General features: G+C 55.4%; 4 protein-coding genes across 4 annotated transcripts; 2 read left to right on the top strand and 2 right to left on the bottom strand.

Moving 5' to 3' along the window:
* Positions 1-78: 78 nt before the first annotated feature.
* On the top strand, positions 79-1,662 carry B0T26DRAFT_647095 (squalene epoxidase; the record flags this gene model as incomplete). Its single annotated transcript, XM_060437869.1, has 1 exon — positions 79-1,662. One exon carries the CDS (start codon positions 79-81, stop codon positions 1,660-1,662), a length of 1,584 nt encoding a protein of 527 aa, XP_060297081.1.
* A 595-nt stretch (positions 1,663-2,257) lies between these two features.
* Positions 2,258-4,191, bottom strand: B0T26DRAFT_324725 (nucleotide-diphospho-sugar transferase). The gene is made up of 3 exons (XM_060434377.1): positions 3,950-4,191; positions 3,054-3,863; positions 2,258-2,823 (listed from the first exon to the last, which is right to left on the bottom strand). The coding sequence occupies exons 1-3, from the start codon at positions 4,088-4,090 to the stop codon at positions 2,422-2,424; spliced, it is 1,353 nt and encodes a 450-aa protein (XP_060297080.1). The 5' UTR covers positions 4,091-4,191; the 3' UTR covers positions 2,258-2,421.
* Positions 4,192-6,355: 2,164 nt separating this feature from the next.
* On the bottom strand, positions 6,356-7,795 carry B0T26DRAFT_647463 (uncharacterized protein; the record flags this gene model as incomplete). The annotated part of the gene is made up of 2 exons (XM_060437898.1): positions 6,356-6,968; positions 7,035-7,795. 2 exons carry the CDS (start codon positions 7,793-7,795, stop codon positions 6,356-6,358), a joined length of 1,374 nt encoding a protein of 457 aa, XP_060297079.1.
* Positions 7,796-14,406: 6,611 nt separating this feature from the next.
* On the top strand, positions 14,407-17,380 carry B0T26DRAFT_741307 (component of IIS longevity pathway SMK-1-domain-containing protein; the record flags this gene model as incomplete). The annotated part of the gene is made up of 6 exons (XM_060443947.1): positions 14,407-14,526; positions 14,631-14,745; positions 14,811-14,889; positions 14,963-15,015; positions 15,073-16,386; positions 16,440-17,380. 6 exons carry the CDS (start codon positions 14,407-14,409, stop codon positions 17,378-17,380), a joined length of 2,622 nt encoding a protein of 873 aa, XP_060297078.1.
* Between the last annotated feature and the right edge of the window lie 580 nt (positions 17,381-17,960).

Raw genomic sequence — 17,960 nt, 5'->3', positions numbered from 1 at the left:
TGCACTGCAGCACCCTCGACACGCCAGTGGATATTGAATTCTTGGACGACGCGTCACCACCACCCCCCGAGACTCCCCATGGCGGGCGACCCCTATTCGCAGGCCGCTCGCGATGAGGAGCGGCGCAATACATTCCACGAGGCGGATGTCGTGGTAGTCGGCGCCGGCATCTTTGGGTGCGCCGTCGCCTTCGCGCTCGCCAACCAGGGCCGGAGCGTCATCCTGCTCGAGCGGTGGATGCACGAGCCCGACCGGATCGTCGGCGAGCTGCTGCAGCCCGGCGGCGTCCGCGCGCTGCAGGCACTGGGGCTGGAGAAGTGCCTAGAGGGCATCGACGCGATCCCCTGCTACGGCTACCACGTGTTGTTCCACGGCGACGACGTGATGATTCCGTACCCCGTCGTGGACGGCGCAGGCCGCCTCGTGGCCTCCGCGAACGACGGCCCCGCGGGGAGTAAAAGCATACAGAAGAAGGGCGAGTCGTCGTCAGCTAGTGGAGGACTCGCGGACGGAGGGATTGGCGACATGAAGAGCAGCCGGCGGCCCGAGGGCAAGAGCTTCCACCACGGCCGCTTCATCTCGCAGCTGCGCAAGGCGTGCCGCAGGCACCCCAACATCTCCATGTTCGAGACCGAGGTGACGGCGACGGTGCGCGGGCAGGATTCGAGCGCCGTGCTGGGGGTGGAGACGCGCACGACCGACAAGGAGACGGGTGTCAAGAAGCCCGACTGCTTCTTCGGGACCCTGACTATCATCGCCGACGGCTACGCTTCCAAGTTCCGCAAGGAGCTGCTCGGCCGCGTCCCCGTGGTGCGCAGCAAGTTCTACGCGCTCGAGCTCATAGACTGCCCCATCAAGCCAGAGGGGTACGGCCACGTGGTCATCGGCGCGTCGTCGCCGGTGCTGCTGTACCAGATCGGCACGCACGAGACGCGCGCGCTCATCGACGTGCCTGAGAAGCTGCCGGCGGCGTCGCCCCAGAACGGCGGCGTGCGCGGCTACATCGAGAAAGTGGTGGTGCCGGTGCTGCCCGAGGAGGCGCGGCCGAGCGTCCTGGCGGCGCTCGCCGACGGCAAGATCCCGCGCAGCATGCCCAACAGCTGGCTGCCGCCAACGCGGCAGGCGCAGCACCAGGGCGTGCTGCTGCTCGGCGACGCCTACAACATGCGCCACCCGCTCACGGGCGGCGGCATGACGGTCGCCTTCAACGACGTGGTTCTGCTGCAGTCGCTGCTGCACCCGGACCGTGTGCCCGACCTGGGCGACCACGCGGCCGTCAGGGCCGCCATGGCCGACTTTTACTGGCGGCGCAAGCCGCTCACCAGCATCATCAACGTGCTAGCCCAGGCCCTGTACAGCCTGTTCGCCGCCGCCGACGACCGCCAGCTGCGCGCCCTGCGCCAGGGCTGCTTCCGCTACTTCCAGCTCGGCCACTACAACGAGCCCGCCGGCCTACTAGGCGGCCTCATCCACCGCCCCACCGTGCTGGCCTACCACTTCTTCACCGTCGCCTTCCTCGGCATCTGGCTCAACATCGTCGCCGTCTGCGGCGGCTCCGTGCTCGGCCTGTGGAAGCTCCCGCTGGCCCTGCTCGATGCCGTCCTGATCCTCTGGAAGGCGTGCGTCGTCTTCCTGCCGACCGTGTGGATGGAATCCACATAATGCCGTGCGATTGACTATCTGATGCTTTCATGACCGGCGATAAAAGAAAATTCGCATATACATTATATACATACTCCTTTAATTAATTCGGATCCCCCCTCGCCGCTCTTGGTCGTTGCCGCCAATCTCCCCCAACTAGATGCTATTAATAACTGTAGCAACGAGCCGAAACCAGGCGAGGAGTAGCAGTTAGAAGACAAAAATGATTGGTTTCGGTCCCCTTTTTATCCTTCTTTGATAATTATACGTGGCTCATGGCCTGACCTGACTTGGCCTAGTCTGTTTCTCTTGATTACTTGCATAGGTACGTATGTTGGTTTTAGGGGGTGGGGGGGATGTTTGGGTGAGGATTCTTTTTTGGAGGGAGAGGGGGGGTAGACACCCTTCCTGTACAGTAAGAGACCATCGATAACTTGCATGTTCTTAGACATAGATATGCTATCTGTAATGGTAATGAGAGATGCTTATTTTTCTTGTATACTTGGGCATCATAAACTCCTACCTACTTAGCTACTTGTTTATCTACCCAGGTAAATACTTGAGGGGCTGGCAACTGTAACGACATAATTCTAGATGGTCTTGGTTTGAACTCGTCAATAGATTCTCTGTGGTTTTGTTTCTTTTTTTACCCTCCCCTTCTGAAAGCCGTCTATATATATTGTAGAAGGGGAAGCCACGTATATATGTACATCTATGCTTGGGAATATTATTTCACAATGAAATAGTGGCAATAGCAACTGCAGAGACGGAAACAAAAAATCACGCCAGCCTCCGGCGATAGACGCCCAGCATCCAGCTGGCGCGCAGCACGGCGAGGCCGACGGCCATGCGGACGCTGTCCTGGACGAGGTTCATCTTGCTGCCGTCGACCTCGTGCCAGGCGACGGGGACCTCGGCGACCTTGATGCCGTAGCTCGAGCCGATGACGGAGCCGTCGCCGGCGAGCACGGGCGTGGCGGGCGCCGACTCGGCCAGCATCAGCATCTCAATGTCGAAGATCCAGCCCTCTGAGTGCATGTACGGCACGATGTGCGGCAGCGCGGCGCGCGAGAACAGCTTGAACCCGCACTGTGTGTCGCGGATGCGTGATGTTGCCGGCGGCGTCAAGATCATCAGCACGAAGTGGAACGACCGCATCAGGAAGTTGCGGATCGCGGACCGCTGTGCGTGCCATTTATTAGCAGGCAGACAGAATAGACAGACAGACAGACAGACAAACAGACAGACAGACAGACAGACAAACAGACAGACAGACAGACAGACAGACAGACAGACAGACAGACAGACAGACAGACAGACAGACAGACAGACAGACAGACAGACAGACAGACAGACAGACAGACAGACAGACAGACAGACAGACAGACAGACAGACAGACAGACAGACGTACCTTGACCACCGCCTCGCTGCCGACCAGGTGCGCGCGGCTGCCAATGGCGACGCCGCGGTTGGAGCCGTCGACAACGTCCTCGCAGCCCTCGATCAGCTTGCCGAGGTCGCTGAACCGCGACGCGCCGTCGGCATCGGCGAACACGGCGTACCTGCCGCGCACGTGGCGGAAGCCGTGCGTGACGCCGCCGCCCTTGCCGCGGTTGCGCTCGAGCGTCACGACGCGCAGCACGTCGTGCAGCCCGTGCCTGCGCGAGAACTTGAGCGCCACCTGCACCGTCCCGTCCCGGCTGCCGTCGTTGACGATGATGATCTCGTAGCCGCCGGACGGGGGTGTTGATGTGTCCTTTGCCGCCGCCGCCGCGCCGCCGCCGTGCTGGTTCTTGAAGACGAGCCGGTGCGGCTTCGTCGCCGAGCCCGCCCCCACCCCGGATTTCTTCTTCTTGCCGGGGGACGCTGCGGTCGTGGCTGCGGCCGACGACGCCGGCCGCCCGAACCGCTGGTCTAGGTACTCGACCATCTCTTCTAGGGTGGGGATGATGCGGTCTTCCTCGTTGTACGCGGGAATCACGACGCTGATGTCCACCTCGGCTGGCTCAATGGCGCCCGTGTCCGTCACGGGGAAGCCGGCGGGAATGGTCGGGTAGCGGGATTCCTGTCGGAGGCGCCCCTCGGCCAGCCAGCGGTCGTACCAGCAGGGGAGCGGCCGCGGGCTACTAGTGGTGCCATCGGGGTTCGTCGTGATGTACGTCTTCTCCGAGGGGGACGGGGCGCGCGGCTTAGGCGCAAGCAAGTAGAGGCCGACAAAAATCTAGGGCAGACAGGCAGCGTCAGCCAGCATAGCTCAGCTAAATAATAGCTAGGGAGACACAAGGCATGTAGAGGTGGTTTCCATACAGTAGCCAAGCCGAGGCCGAGTAGCGCAATAAATCCCAGGAAAAGCCAGTGGGCGGGGGTCTGGCGAGCGGTGTCGAAGAGAAGCCAGACTAGCTGCCCCGGCCAGCTCGGCGGCTTTTGCAAAGTCGCCGTGGCCGCCATGTCTTGTCTTGGATGCGATGCCCGAACGGGCGGAGACAAGTGAACCTAAGCGGGACACACCACACACCACACACTAAGACGGCGCAGACCGGGGCAGCCTCTTCAGACTCCCTTCGGGTCAAGAGATCATAGGAAAGAGCAGCACCTCTATTGCTCGACCGTTCAGTCTAAAATATTGGGCAGAAAAGTACTAGTCTGGAATCTAATACCGGGGCGTTTGGTGCGTGGGTGAGAGCAGCTGTCGGGTGCCCCACGAGGCTTGAGTTTGGTGGTTCAAGCTCTCCGAGCAGGTGGGTGTCGCTGATGCCACGCAGCCTTTAGGGATGTGGCGCGCAAGGCTGGCCAGTGGAAATCCAGGAACCCCCCCTGTCAATCTGCGTGTTCCAATCTGGTTCCCCACGATCAAAAGTCAATCCAATCCTTCCTGCAGGGGGCCCCACTGGGACTGTGGGGCGGGCGAGTTTCGCCAGTTCAGTTCCAGGGCCCGAAGGCCCAAGCCAAGGCACCAAGCAAGCTCAAAGTCAACCTCCGCAACCCTCACTGGAAGGAATCAAGCAGCTCTTGTGTCTAGCCCACAGAGACGCAAATTCTTTGGCTTCACATTTCACAGAATATTGGCTTGACTACACGTCGCCCGAAGCCACTGGCATGCCGATGCATCCAGAAGAGAATCGAATCGAAGGCAACTCGTCTTGGTGCCATCATTACCAACCAGGTGATAACCTAGAAGATTGCAACGGCCGAGATAGCTAAGAGCTCGAGAAATCGCCCTCACCTGTTCCTTATCGTTGCCTTCGGCTATTTTTTCAACTTCATTCCTTCCCGGTCTCGTCCCCTCTCTCATCTCAGCCTTCGAATACCTGCAGTTCCAATACATTTAAAGATGCGGGGTGCGGCATGAAAATATCACTATCAACCATATCAGCTCGTCAGCCGCCTACCCGCTGGTCAGAACCTACAGGGCTATCCGTGCGAAGGAACAAGTTGCAATGCAATGCCGTAAAATGGGTAAAATCCGCAGGCTGCAGGTTCTAGACTGCGGGGTGCTTTTAGACGCCTAGGTGCATACTTAACATACCTATTTAACGTTCACTCGCCGAGAAACCGCCCAGAACACGACAGTTGTTGATCCATCCATGCGCTAGACCGTGCGTGATACGAGAAACGTCAAAACCTCCCATTCGTTAAATTCCCTCATCTGACTGACAACAGGGCACGTATGTAGCCGCGAGACACCACTTACCTAGGTAGCTCCCTTTATTCAGATCATTTATACTTATATACGTAGAAGGTATTCCGTGACCTGGCAGGGAACTGCGTAGCTCATCTCCAAGGCCAATACGGACGCCTGCGTATCGGGGACAGTACCTGGGCTAGGAGGGAGGGGGCGCCCGTTGGGCGTGCACCAGCAGTTGGAATAAAAGCTAGGTATGCGCTGTTATGGAAGAGAAAACAAGAATGGAAAGGACCAGCGATTAAATAGGTTAGATACGTCATGTCAGCCATGTCTCGTTTATGCAGACGTGAGTGCTGCTGCGGGGGAAACCCAGAGACGCTAAAAATGGTTAGGAACATTGTACAACAGCTATGGAGAAGTGATAAAATAGCTGTGAGACAGCTACTGAAAGACCAAGGTAAAAATCGAGGTAGGTTCCGCATGTTGCGGCACCCGTGAAAATATCATGTTTGTAGTGAAGTGGTAATAGAGAACCTACCCAGAGATGCTCGGCTATATCATGAACATAGACAGACCGGGGCATCCCGGACAAGGTCGATGGCATTGTTATTTATTGGCCGAATTTTAAAAGCAACTTAGGTCTTTGTGGTGTTCTGTCTAGAACAGCGCCGTGTGTTTGTGACGCCTTTTGCGTCGCAAACCATAGAAGATAGCTTCCCTCGCTCTGTCCTTAAGCTGTCCCTCTTTCTTTCTCTCACCCAAAGCTCCCAGAGCCAAGGCACGTATGTAGTCCCGAAATGAACGTTTTAAACAAAGTGAAATCGAGTGTCTCTGTAAACTTTAAACGCCAGCTTCCTTGAATCAAACGATAAGAGTAAGTTAATGTCCAATTAACCCCGTAAAAACAAAGCTATGCCTGCTTTGCACCGCCGCTGAAGATATTGATGACAAAGGGAAAATCAGGTAATAGTAAAGAAAATCATTACATGTGTTCTGTCTGTATATACAGAACGCCAGTGCCAGCCCGAATGTCAATGCGAAGGTAAGGACTTAGGCGGTGTTTCCCGTCGGTCTGAGCCTGTCGAGGTTCAGACTGCTACGGCGGGACTCTTGCTGCTTCTAAACGACCATCGGTTCTTCTTAGACGCCTTCGCTACAGGAACCTTGGGCGATGGAACTTTGGAGAGCTTGCCCGATTTTGGAGGGGGGAGAACTAGCTCTTGAGGGGGCGGCAAGCTGGCTTCGTCAAAGCTGGTCGGTAGGGCTGTCACCACTGAAATCGGGCGTATTTTAACCGCCTCTTTCTGCGGCGGGGGGTTTGTCTCTATCGACGCTGAGATGGTGGAATTGATGGTTCCTAATTCGGTAAACCTGGTCATCTTAGACATCCTCCAGCCGGTTTTCGGCGCAGATAGATATGCGGTAGCCTCGGCCACTACAACGGCCACGTCGGCTTCGCTGCGAGGCAACTCTGGCATATCCAGGTCCTTCGTATTCTCGTCTTCGCGCACAGCGGCAGCTGTGACAGGAATCGCTGCCTTGGCGGAGAGTGACGCACTGGATGCAATCTGAACAACCGTTGTCGAGCTGGCAATAGAGGTGGCGGACGACGAGACGCCAGATGTCGGGAGAGGGGAACCAAGCTGCAGAGGGGGGAGCGCAGGGACAGGCGGGATGCCTGCGGCCGCCAGTGAAGTCGTGCTGGCGCCCCTGCTTGGACTTGGCCGCGTCGGATTGGTCCGTGTCGGGGCGAAGGAGGTTCGAGACGACATAACTTGCCGGCTCGTGTCTGATAGCCTGCGGGAATGGCCGGGATGCAGACGATGGACCGAATCCGTCTCGCTCAAGGGCCGTTTCGGCGTCTTGGCCCGTGTTGTGGGATTGGACGAGAGGGTGTGCTTGACCGTCTTCATCTCAAGGTCGTCTTGGGAGCTGGTCGAGTTGCCAGAGCTATCCACTGGCGAGTTCGTGTTGTCAGTACTCACGGCTGGTCCTTCGACAGGAGAGCGGCCATTGGACAGCCTGCTCGACGACCGACTCGGGGCGCCCGAATCGGCCACGAGCCTCTCCACTTCTTTGCCCTTGGAGGGCATGTTGGCAAAATCAACGGGATGGTAGTTGAGCTCGCTCGGCTGGGTGCCCCACCCGGATGGCACGCCGCTATAGCTATAATTTCGGGGGATGTGGACGACGGGGCTGGCATAGGCCGACGGGTACGAGACGTGTGAAAGAGAGCTGTTGAGACGGGGAAGGCCAACTGCGTGGACGGGCGTCATCATGCCGCCCATGCCACCCATGCCCACGCCGTTTGCCGTCATGATGCTGCGCCTCCGGTTCTGCTCTTGAATCCTCTCCCTGTCGACCTCTCTCCAAGTGGCAGGGCCGCCCGACATGGCATCAATGGCGGCATGTCTGGGGACATGCCTGTACGGCGGCTTATCGGCCTCCTGCTTTTGCTTCTCGGCCTGTTTCGCGCTGTGCTCCTTGGCGGCCTGGCGACCACGCTTGATCAACGAGAAGACGGACATTGCTGCAGTTGGACGGCCAGTCGCCGACAAGGGAACCGTCCGCGAACCCCAGCCGGATATGGAGAGGAAGGCTCGCTAATGCTGTCAAGTCGTAGCGAGTCGACAGACTGCGAGTGCGAGTCGACGGCGACGACGCGTGCTACGTCACACGCCAAGAACAGACCTGCCGAAGCTGGAGTGGAATCGGAGACGACTTCGCAAGGTCAAGCTGCAGTTGTGCGGGGGGTTATGACCCAAGAAGATAGTTAAACGGATTATATGGGCGACGTTAGGTGACTTCGGGGTGTGTCATGGAACGACGGAATGGCAACTTCGGTAGTCGGGCACGACACGAGGCTCAGTGGCGCTTTCGGTATTGGATGTTAGAGGCGGCGGGAGGGGCTAGAAACCAAGGGAGCCAGATCCAATGTTTAAGATGGCTTTGGAGAGATAAAACCCGAAAGCTGAAGGGGCCGGTGGGAGTGTGGGCGGCTTGTCTAAAGTACGGAAGGGGAGGCTGGCACAGAATGGTAACAACGTGTGGGCGAGGCCTCGAGAACGAGCACTAAGCTGCGGCTAGGTAAACCCGGGCTCGGTGTGCTTTTGAGTATAGTTTAACAAAACGAAGAGGTTAGGATTTGATTGGTATGTCGCCCCTAAAGATCTCTCGAAACCACAGGCGGCGAAGCATGAGGCGGGTGAATGGAAACGAGAACAAGAGAAATCCTGTGAGGAGAGAGATCTGACCAGGAGCAAGAGCAGCAGCTCAAGACCTCACAGGACGGGTTGCATCTTAAGAGCCAAGCTAGGGTGCCGATGCCTGCCCGGCTTCTTTCATGCTAGGTTATGTATGTCTGTCTGTATATGGTACCATACAGTACATACCGTGAACCGAAGTGGGCGGCGTCCGTCCGCCCTCAGCTCTTGCGAGCGTGGGAGGACGTGCATCTCGATACGGAAACACGGACAGTAACAAGCAACCAGCAACCAGAGCACCGAAGCAGCCACGCGGGGGCCCTGGGCCCTCGCCGACCGCCTTGGGTGCATGAAAGACGAGAGACTTGGCACGCCTGGCCTGACACCATTGAGCAGCGGGGTTGTGGTTTCGGTGCGACAACAGAGAGCTTCCGTAGGGCTCCCCTGGTATCGACCTTTGGGTATTCCTTCCCAGAAAATACACCCTCGTCAGGCCCGCCTTCCCCGTTCTCGTTCTCGTCAAGAGAACTGCAGTGAACTTGAGGAAACAACGGGGCAGCTAAGAAATCCCGAACCTCAACCCACCTAGGAAGTTCTGTGATCGGTACCTTCCCGCTTTATCCCAAACAATTCCCAAGCAACCGAATCAGGTTGAGCAGATCACTCTCCACTAGTAATCTCCATGTCGGGCAGGCAGGCCGGCCGTGCCTGCCTCGCCGATTGCTCTCATCAAGCTGTTCTCGCAGCCAGGGAGGCAGGAGTTCAGAGCAATGGGCAGGAGCCGCGGAGCCAAAGCATCAGTGACCACACAGCAAAATGTCGTCCATTTGAGGAAACCTGGAAGTGGGCCTCTCGTATTGCTTGGGTCTCGAGTGTACTAGTACCCGGAGAGGTGACAAGTGTTGTACCGCGGACGTGGCACGATGTCATAGAAGACTTCGCGAGCCGCCCGGGAGGGTACCGTAGAATGCACAATCTCAGCCGTGGCCGCCGCACATCTGGGCTTCGATAGCGTCCTTTTCCTCCTTCCTGGCCAGCAAATGGACGGGCATGGCCCTCAACCGAAAGACAGCAGCCCAAGCCTGGCGGCGCAAAGTCGCAATAACCGTGGAGTGACTTGGCGCTCTGCAGGTGCCAGGTGCAAGCCAAAACAGGCATGTATGGATCAGCCGCACTCCGGACAGGACAAGGATCCGTTCGTAACGTGAAAAAAAAATGGTGGTGGCCACCGCCGCCGGGTCGCCTGCAACAGGGGCAATTGGGCCTTGCAAGTTTCAACCTCCCCAGAGGCACTGCGCATGGGGATTGGTTTTTGGCTCCTGAATTCGTCTGACTCTGTTGGGCTTTGCCGGGATAAAGGATATAAGGTTCTCGCTCCCGCGCGCCGTCTGACACTGAGACATAAAAGGTACCCTTCGTGATGCTGAGCACCTTCGTGCGCTCGGGTTGCTCCGCCGCTTTCACAATACCCGAAGACGGGACCCCTTCGGCGTCTGCCTTGTCTGCGCCTTTCCATTAAAAGATGCCTGGCCCAGGCACAAGCCTATCTGCGAGCAGTATTTCGTAGTCCAGACACTTATCTGTTACGGACTAAACACAGTTCTACATGAATATGATTAACGTCGAGATGCCGTAAACTACCACCGGAAAATAAAGCGCAGGAAAAAAAACTTCGTGAAACCGTTCAAGTTTTCCAATCAAAGTTGCGACACATACATGGTTATCATTGAAACGGGAGTCTGTGGCTTGCGTAAGCAGTCCTAAAAGAGCTCAATGTGCTTCCGACTTCCGAGCAGAGTAAAGCAAACCCCCAACTAAACTTTGGCCCTTCTTTTACAGATCCGCTGTCTCCATAGGTGCAGATGGTTCAAGGCGAAAATGACAGGTCGCCAACAGAGTCACCGCAATCACCTGAATTCTGACGAAGAAAAAAGCGCCTGTTATCGGGCTCTAGATAGTGTATTCGGTATGTATCTGTACAAAGTGTCCGTAACTAAGTCTTCCCTGTACTGCTCGGCAGTCAGTACGGACATCGTGGAGATCTGTATTTGCCTAGCAGATATCATATTTCATATCATATCAGAGCACAGCCTCTGTCAGTTAGAACCCATGTAGCCGAAAAATCAATACTTGTGGCGGACGTGGGAAGTATTGCCTGGTGGCTGCATGTCTGGAAATGAATAATTGGGTTTTACGGATATCTTGCAGTGCTATACACAACAGCGCAGGGATACAGCCATTCACATATGGCGCTTAATTCAAGGCGTAGTCCGGATTACCATGTTGGTTTTGCAGATACCGAGATTCCAGAAAAGCCCTCCGTAGAATTGGTAGCCTGATTCAAGAACGCTTTGGGCTCTGGGGATGTCTCAAAAGTCAGAAGAAAGGTCCATGGATGGGGTGGGTGGACAAAGAGGGCACCCCCACGCCCTGGCGGCGCGGTGCGGGAGGAGCCCCAGCGTGTTTTAAAGTTGAGCCCGTCAGAAGGCATGTCCTCTGCCGATCGTTTCCCTTCCAACCCTGGGACGGAGAATCGGAAATATTCTTAGCTTCGATTCTCTCGCCAAGCTGGCTGCTACCCCGTACCTCTCTCTTTTGACTACACGACATGCGTCAACATCCATCTCGTCATAAGTCTGTAGGGAACCTCCAGAGCGAGCGAGTGGGCTAGGAAGCCTAGAGACCAGACAAACAACCTGGATTGGCGAGCCAGCCTGACTCTCTAGGACAGCGCACGCCTGCATCCGCGCCTGCAAGCCAAAGCATTGCCTGACACAATGTCGAGTTGCGGCACCACCACCAACAAACAACAAGGGCAGCCTTCAGAATGCGGCTCCTAATCGCCCGCCCCTCCCTCCCATGTAACTATGTCTGCGTCTGCCTGTCAGCCAACTAGTTTCATACGCCATGAGAATTGTTAAGCAAACTGTCTCGGTATCTGCAGAGAGCATTTCAGGTTATCTTTGCTGCCAGTCGGGTCTTGCCTCGACCTTGCATGCCTGTGAGACCATGAGCTGTGCTGTTGTCTCAGTTCAACTTCAGAGGCCTTCCGTAAACCCCACGCCCAAACATAGGCATAGGCACAGACAGACGTGCTTGACGAAATACATCAGGTACCTATCTGCCGTCTTTTAATCTTGTGACGAGGCAGTTGTGCACGATGCATCCAGACAAGACGACCGGCGTGCCGCCGTGGCTTCAAAAACGATAGGGCTGGCCGTCCTCCAGATAACAACACAGTGACACGCAATTGGCCATTTTGCGCCTCTGCGGAATGAAAACCTTGCTTCAACGCGATGCCCCCGTTCGTTGCTCCCAATTGCTTCAGCCCCCCAGATTTTCGGGGACATTCCGTATTGTAGTTCGTCATTACTTTCCGGTGAAAGTTGATGTGAGTGTTTTGCAGATCTCACAGCTGGAATCCCAATTGAACCGCCTGCGGGTTGCCTCATATACGAAGCAGCTGAGAGGTCCAGGGGCAACACAGCGTGTCGATCACTTCAATGGGTGTGTTGCTCAACATGGCCCCGTGACTTCGTTATTCCGTCGAGTCCCCCGAAAAAAAGCAGAAAAGGGACTCGAGTCGTTAACCTGACGATGGCTCCCCATTCGAGGATTACATATCACGTCCATCATGGATCAGGGGTGGCTTTTGTTATCTCGCCGCCCCGCCCGCGTTGTTCGCCCTGTGTACGGATACATCAACTAGCATGTGTCTTCCACGTAGAGCTGCATACATCCTTGTTGCATTTTTGTTCTGGCCCATATGGCCAACAGCAGCCCTAGCGGCTTCTGCCACGTAGAACTAACTACCAGAGCAGGTGCGAACATTTTAGATTTGCCAAACGACGACGCCGCCTCGCGCTCGTGCCCGTCACAGATACATCTTACTATTTTAGTTTAATGCCAATGCTGAGTACCCACAGCATTGGCAGAAAGCCACTCCCGAGGTGTCGGGTAGTGATCGACAACTCGTAAACTAGACCAGTCTTTTGGGAGGGCTGAGAGGGGGGGAGTGTTTCTTTTTTCTCGCAATCGGTTGGTAGGTTGATAGTAAACCGCGATTCCCGAATATCGAACATGGCGTTTGATAAGTTCACCGCCGCACCCACCCATCCCGGATCTTTCTCCTCTCCCAAAGCATGCCAGCCTTATCGAACTTGACGGTCGGGCAGAGAGAGAGGCCCCGTTGCTTCTCGACCTCGACGTTGTTCCTATTCTCTGCGGCCTGCATCTCTTTTCTTTTCTATTCCTTTGCTCCGTCAAATGGTCAACAGAAGAAAAAAATGAAGCAGCGACCATGACAGCTCTGCTCAACAAGGCTGCCGCTAGTCAACTAAATCTTGAAAGGACAAGGGAGGAGAAGAAAGGCCAGAAACACGTTGTGAATCCCCAACATGAAGTCGGATGCAGCGCAGTGCAATCGGCAACTAAGAACCTAGATTTAAAATTCACATTAACAATGCTGCTCGCCTAATGATCTATCTATTCAGATAAAGGGCTCTACCGGCGTTGGATCAAGAGCTGGCTCGTCATATTGAAAGGCGAGACGTTAGGAATAATAAACAACTGGCAGAGAGACTCGAGCCCATTGAGATATATAAAACACCCACACACGCAAGTAGGTAGGTATGGTAGTCGGCAATAAAAGCAACATGAACATTCCTTCAACATCTGCCACAGGCCTCGAGGGTTGATACAAGGCCCGTGAAAATCACTCGAAAGTCTTCAAAGAGATGTGTAGGGTAGGCATATAATGGTCGATGGAGTATTTCCGTATTGCTGCTATAATTAGTCCATAAGCCCGCATGAGAGGGAGTTAGTCCAACAATTCTTAAATTCTAATTATGAATAGAGGTAGAAGCTAAGAGCCGGGCCGGGACGGTTGTGCCGTGGCCGTGGCCGTGGTGGAGTGGACGGCAGGGTACGTGGTTTAGACTTTTGACGGCAAAGACGGGCATGGGATGTGGCGCAAGGTCGGTCTTGTGCCGTGGCAATCGTGTTTCATGTTCTGGGGTGGTCGTGCCGTTGTGGGCACTGGGCAGTCATAGCCGACGAACGAGTTGATTACATCAGACCCCGCGCTTATTCTTGGCCTAGAAAGATTCTTTTTTCGGTTTGGGGAGCACGCTGCATGCCACGGGAGGCAGAGAGGGGCAAAAGAAAAGGTGGAGCCGGCGCTTGGCCTTGGCCTTGGTTGTGCTGGGAGTTCGCGCTAGGCCTGTTTGGGGCCAGACCAAGCAATCAACGCCTCCGCCCACACTCTCGTCCTCACAACCTTGCGCCTTGCAGCATTGACTAACGTCAACGGCCCAAAAGATTTCATCGCCACGACCCATCCCGTTCCCATCGTCTGGGGAAGTACCCAGGCAGGACGCATCGAGTTTGCCGTGCGCCGAAACCGATTCTCACGCAGCAGGGACCTGGGCCTGGGCATTCGGATCGAACTGGGTTTTTTCTTCCTCCCAAGTGAGGTGCTGTCTAATTCCGTCCATTCCCATCGAGCGACCGACGGCTTATCGCACTCGCTCACTCGACCGACCGACCGACCGACCGACATTCTCGTCTCGTCTCGGCTCGGCTCTCCACAAAGCCGCATTTGCATTCGAAGGCGAAACCTGATGGCGACTTAGAAAAATCTAAACCGCGACATCGGATCTTAGATAAAATTTTTTTTAGCAAACCTCGCGCCCCGCCCCAAACGCCCCAAACCATCGTTAGACTCTTCGCCCCATCTTCACCGCGACAAACACGCTGAGCGCGCTGAACCTCGGCGCTCGCCAGACTTCGACACGGTGGCGGCGCTTGCTGTCATCGCTCCGTCCGACACCCAGCTGCCGCTGCAGCAGCAACACCTCATTGTCGCGCTACACCTGCCTATCTCCGCCGCCTATATCGCCGACATCGACGTCGCAGACCCGGCGGTCGAGCCGTTGATGATGGCACAACCCGTGCCACATCAGACGCCGGATAAGAAGCGCGTCAAGGTCTACGAGCTCCGTAACAATGACTGGTTTGATCGCGGAACCGGCTTTTGCACGGCCGCCTTCGTCACTGTATGTTGCCTCCTTCCAATACTCTATACTCTTGCTCCTTCTCTCGCCCTCGCCGCCGCTCACCTTGCTAACCACTCCGTCGTTTTTTTCTGCCCCCGGTTTAGATTGAAGATGGCCAGCCGAAGGAACCTCGCGTCATTGTCGAATCCGAAGACCACCCCGACAGACTTTTACTCGAGACCAAAATAGTTAAGGATGATGGCTTCCAGAAGCAACAAGGCGCGTCTCCGTGGCTGCTTGCCGCCAGTTACACTCGTCTTGTCGGGTCTAACGGTTTCTATTAGATACTCTCATCGTATGGACCGACAATGGCGTCGACATGGCATTGAGTTTCCAGGAGGCTGATGGCTGCGCCCTGATCTGGTTGGTTCTATCCATCTTGCGCGTCAGGCACAATTGCATTGCCTGTCTAACGTTAGCTTGTGACTTTTTCTAGGAAATTTATCGACGGTGTTCAGCAGACCTTTCAGAGTGTCATGGGCGGTCCCGGTACGAGCGAGACCTCGGTGTTCGAAGAGCCATCACCTACTAACCCATTGCTGATAGATGACGGGCTTTCGGATGACATTGCGATAGAAATGCCTGCAGCGATCCAGCTGCCAGCGGCAGACCTCGGGACCCTGTGCGAGCTGGAGTCAAATATGCGAATCATGAGCTCCACGGCCAACGGCCGCGATGCGCTAACGAAAGCAATCATGAGCGATGACTACATCAGCAAACTGATTCCATTAGTGGAGATAGCCGAAGACCTCGAAAGCCTCCCCGACCTGCACCGATTATGTAATATTATGAAGACGGTCCTTCTCCTCAACGACACTAGCATCATCGAACATGCCGTCTCGGACGACTGCGTGCTAGGCGTTGTGGGCGCTCTGGAGTACGACCCCGATTTTCCGAGTCACAAGGCGAACCACCGGCAGTGGTTGAACAGCCAGGGGCGGTACAAGGAGGTTGTGCGAATCGAAGACGACCAAATCCGCCGCAAGATCCACCAGACCTACCGGCTGCAGTATCTCAAGGACGTCGTGCTGGCCCGGATTCTCGACGACCCGACCTTTTCCGTCCTTAACTCGCTCATTTTCTTCAACCAGGTGGACATTGTACAGCATCTCCAGAACAACAGTGGTTTTTTGAACGATCTCTTCAGCATCTTTGCCGATCCGTCCGAGGAGCAATTGCGCAAGAAGGAGGCGGTTCTTTTCATACAACAATGCTGTGCCATTGCCAAGAACCTCCAGCCGCCGGCGCGCCAGAACCTGTACAACAACTTCCTTTCCCACGGCCTCCTGCGCGTGATCAATTTTGGACTGCGGAACCTCGACGTGACAGTCAGGGTTGGCGCGACAGACATTTTGGTCTCCATGATTGACCACGATCCCCAGATGATCCGACATACTATCTACCGACAGATCCAGGAGAAGCAGCAGCCACTCACTGATACCCTAATCGACCTCCTCCTGGTTGAAGTAGACTTGGGCATCAAGTCCCAAGTGTCGGATGCGCTCAAGGTTCTCCTCGACCCAACACCTCCTGGAGGACCGCCCGAGACGAGGAGCGAGTTCATTATCGGCCAGCCCCGTGGAAGGCCCCAGGTAGCCATCGACCCCCAGCAGGAGCTGTTCCTGACCCATTTCTATGAGCATTCGGCTGTTAGACTGTTCAAGCCGCTTCTCGACCTTGAAAAACGGGCCGAGTTGAGGTTTAACGTCCTGCACGACGGGATATTTGGTTACCTAAACGACATTCTTTGCTTCTATATTCGCCAGCACCAGCATCGCAGCAAATACTTTTTACTGCAGCACAATATTGCGCAGAGATTCAACCGGCTGCTCTCCTGCAAGGAGAAGCATCTCCAGCTTGGTGAGTCAACAGCGGCCAACACTGAGACCCCTGGACTAACCAAATACTTGTAGTTGCGATACGATTCTTCCGCCAACTCGTAGTTCTGCAAGATGATTTTTATATCAAGCACCTAGCTGACAAGCAGATCCTCGGGCCGGTACTGGATGTCCTGTTGCGGACAATGCCGCGGGACAATCTCCTGTGCTCTGCTTGCCTGGACCTTTTTGGCCTCATCTATAAAGAGAACATAAAGGAGCTGATAAAACACGTCGTCGAGAATTACCGCGAGAAGGTCATGGCGCTGTCGTACATCGACACTTTCCGCGAGATCCTAAGTCGTTACGACCAGAGTCAGGGCTTCACTGCCGTCGTAGAACCCTACTTTATGGAACCCGAGGACGAAGTCGGCAGGAGACCAATGAATGCGGGCGCAAGGGGCGGCATGATGGAACACCTTACCGTGGAGCATCAGTCTCATCAGGAAGACTATCTGAACACGTCAGACGACGATGACGAGAACCACGCGAGGCCCCCTAATCAGGCTTTATTGTCAAATGGGAACAACACTACAAAGCCCCTCGTCGAGTATACTTCGGATGAAGAGGGCGAGGATAGTGGAGGTGATTCAGTCATGACTACCGGAGCCGACCAGCCCCTACCAGACGACCATGCGAAAGAGAACCAGGCACCGCCGACAACCCCGGGTAGCATTGCCGCAGTCACTCCGCCGCCCGAGCGGCTATCTGAGAAGCGACGCCGGGAAGAGGACGAAGACGACCCGATCGACAAGCTCCAATACCACAAACGCCGAAACAGCAGTGTCAGTTCAACGAACAGTGCGGTCAGCGTCGGCAGCACCATGGGGCTTCGCAAAAAGAAGGCCTTTGGCGGCAGCCGTGACGCCAGTCCAAACCGTGGCGGGCCCAAGAAGATTGCGATTAGCATCTCGTCTACGATCAAGTCGATTACGGCAAAATCCTCGACCTCTGCCAACGAAGATAGCGGCAAGTGAAAAGCGAAAAAAATCTACGAGTCAATGTCAATCGTCATTATTTTTCATCCGATCAACCCTTGATCTTGCCCATCAGCCTTCCTGTTTGGTGACATACGACCGACAAGAGGCGGGTTATTTCCTCCCAAAACACTTGTGAACTAGTTTCCATCGGGGCCATGGCGTGAGGGGGCGTTCTGCTTTCAACTGGAGTTTCTATCGGATTAGGGGCCTGGGCCGGGGAGGTCAGGGGTTGGGAGGCGAGCAATCGTCACGATTTGGTGACTTTTTTTTCTTCATGTCCATTTTTTTGTCAGGGTAACCCTTTTTCTCTACATTTTTGCCTCCCTCATCCCCCGGTTATCTACGACGATCACGCGTGCTCTAGTTTCTTTATTCTTTTTTTTTTCTATATTTTAACCCCACGTCTTGTATTAGGGTAGATTCACTATCGCCGCCAACAATCACCCACACACGCGCCCACACGCACCCGCATACACCTCCTAGCATGCCACAAACACAATAGACCTGGCGGCTGGGACAGCAAGGAAGGTTCGGGTTGCGTCGTTTATACTAACGCTATTTTTACGGGTTGCGGCTA

The sequence above is a fragment of the Lasiosphaeria miniovina genome (assembly GCF_030549165.1).
Source record: "Lasiosphaeria miniovina strain SMH2392-1A chromosome Unknown B0T26scaffold_4, whole genome shotgun sequence".
NCBI classification, from domain to species: domain Eukaryota; kingdom Fungi; phylum Ascomycota; class Sordariomycetes; order Sordariales; family Lasiosphaeriaceae; genus Lasiosphaeria; species Lasiosphaeria miniovina.
This window is presented reverse-complemented; position numbering and strand designations above follow the sequence as displayed.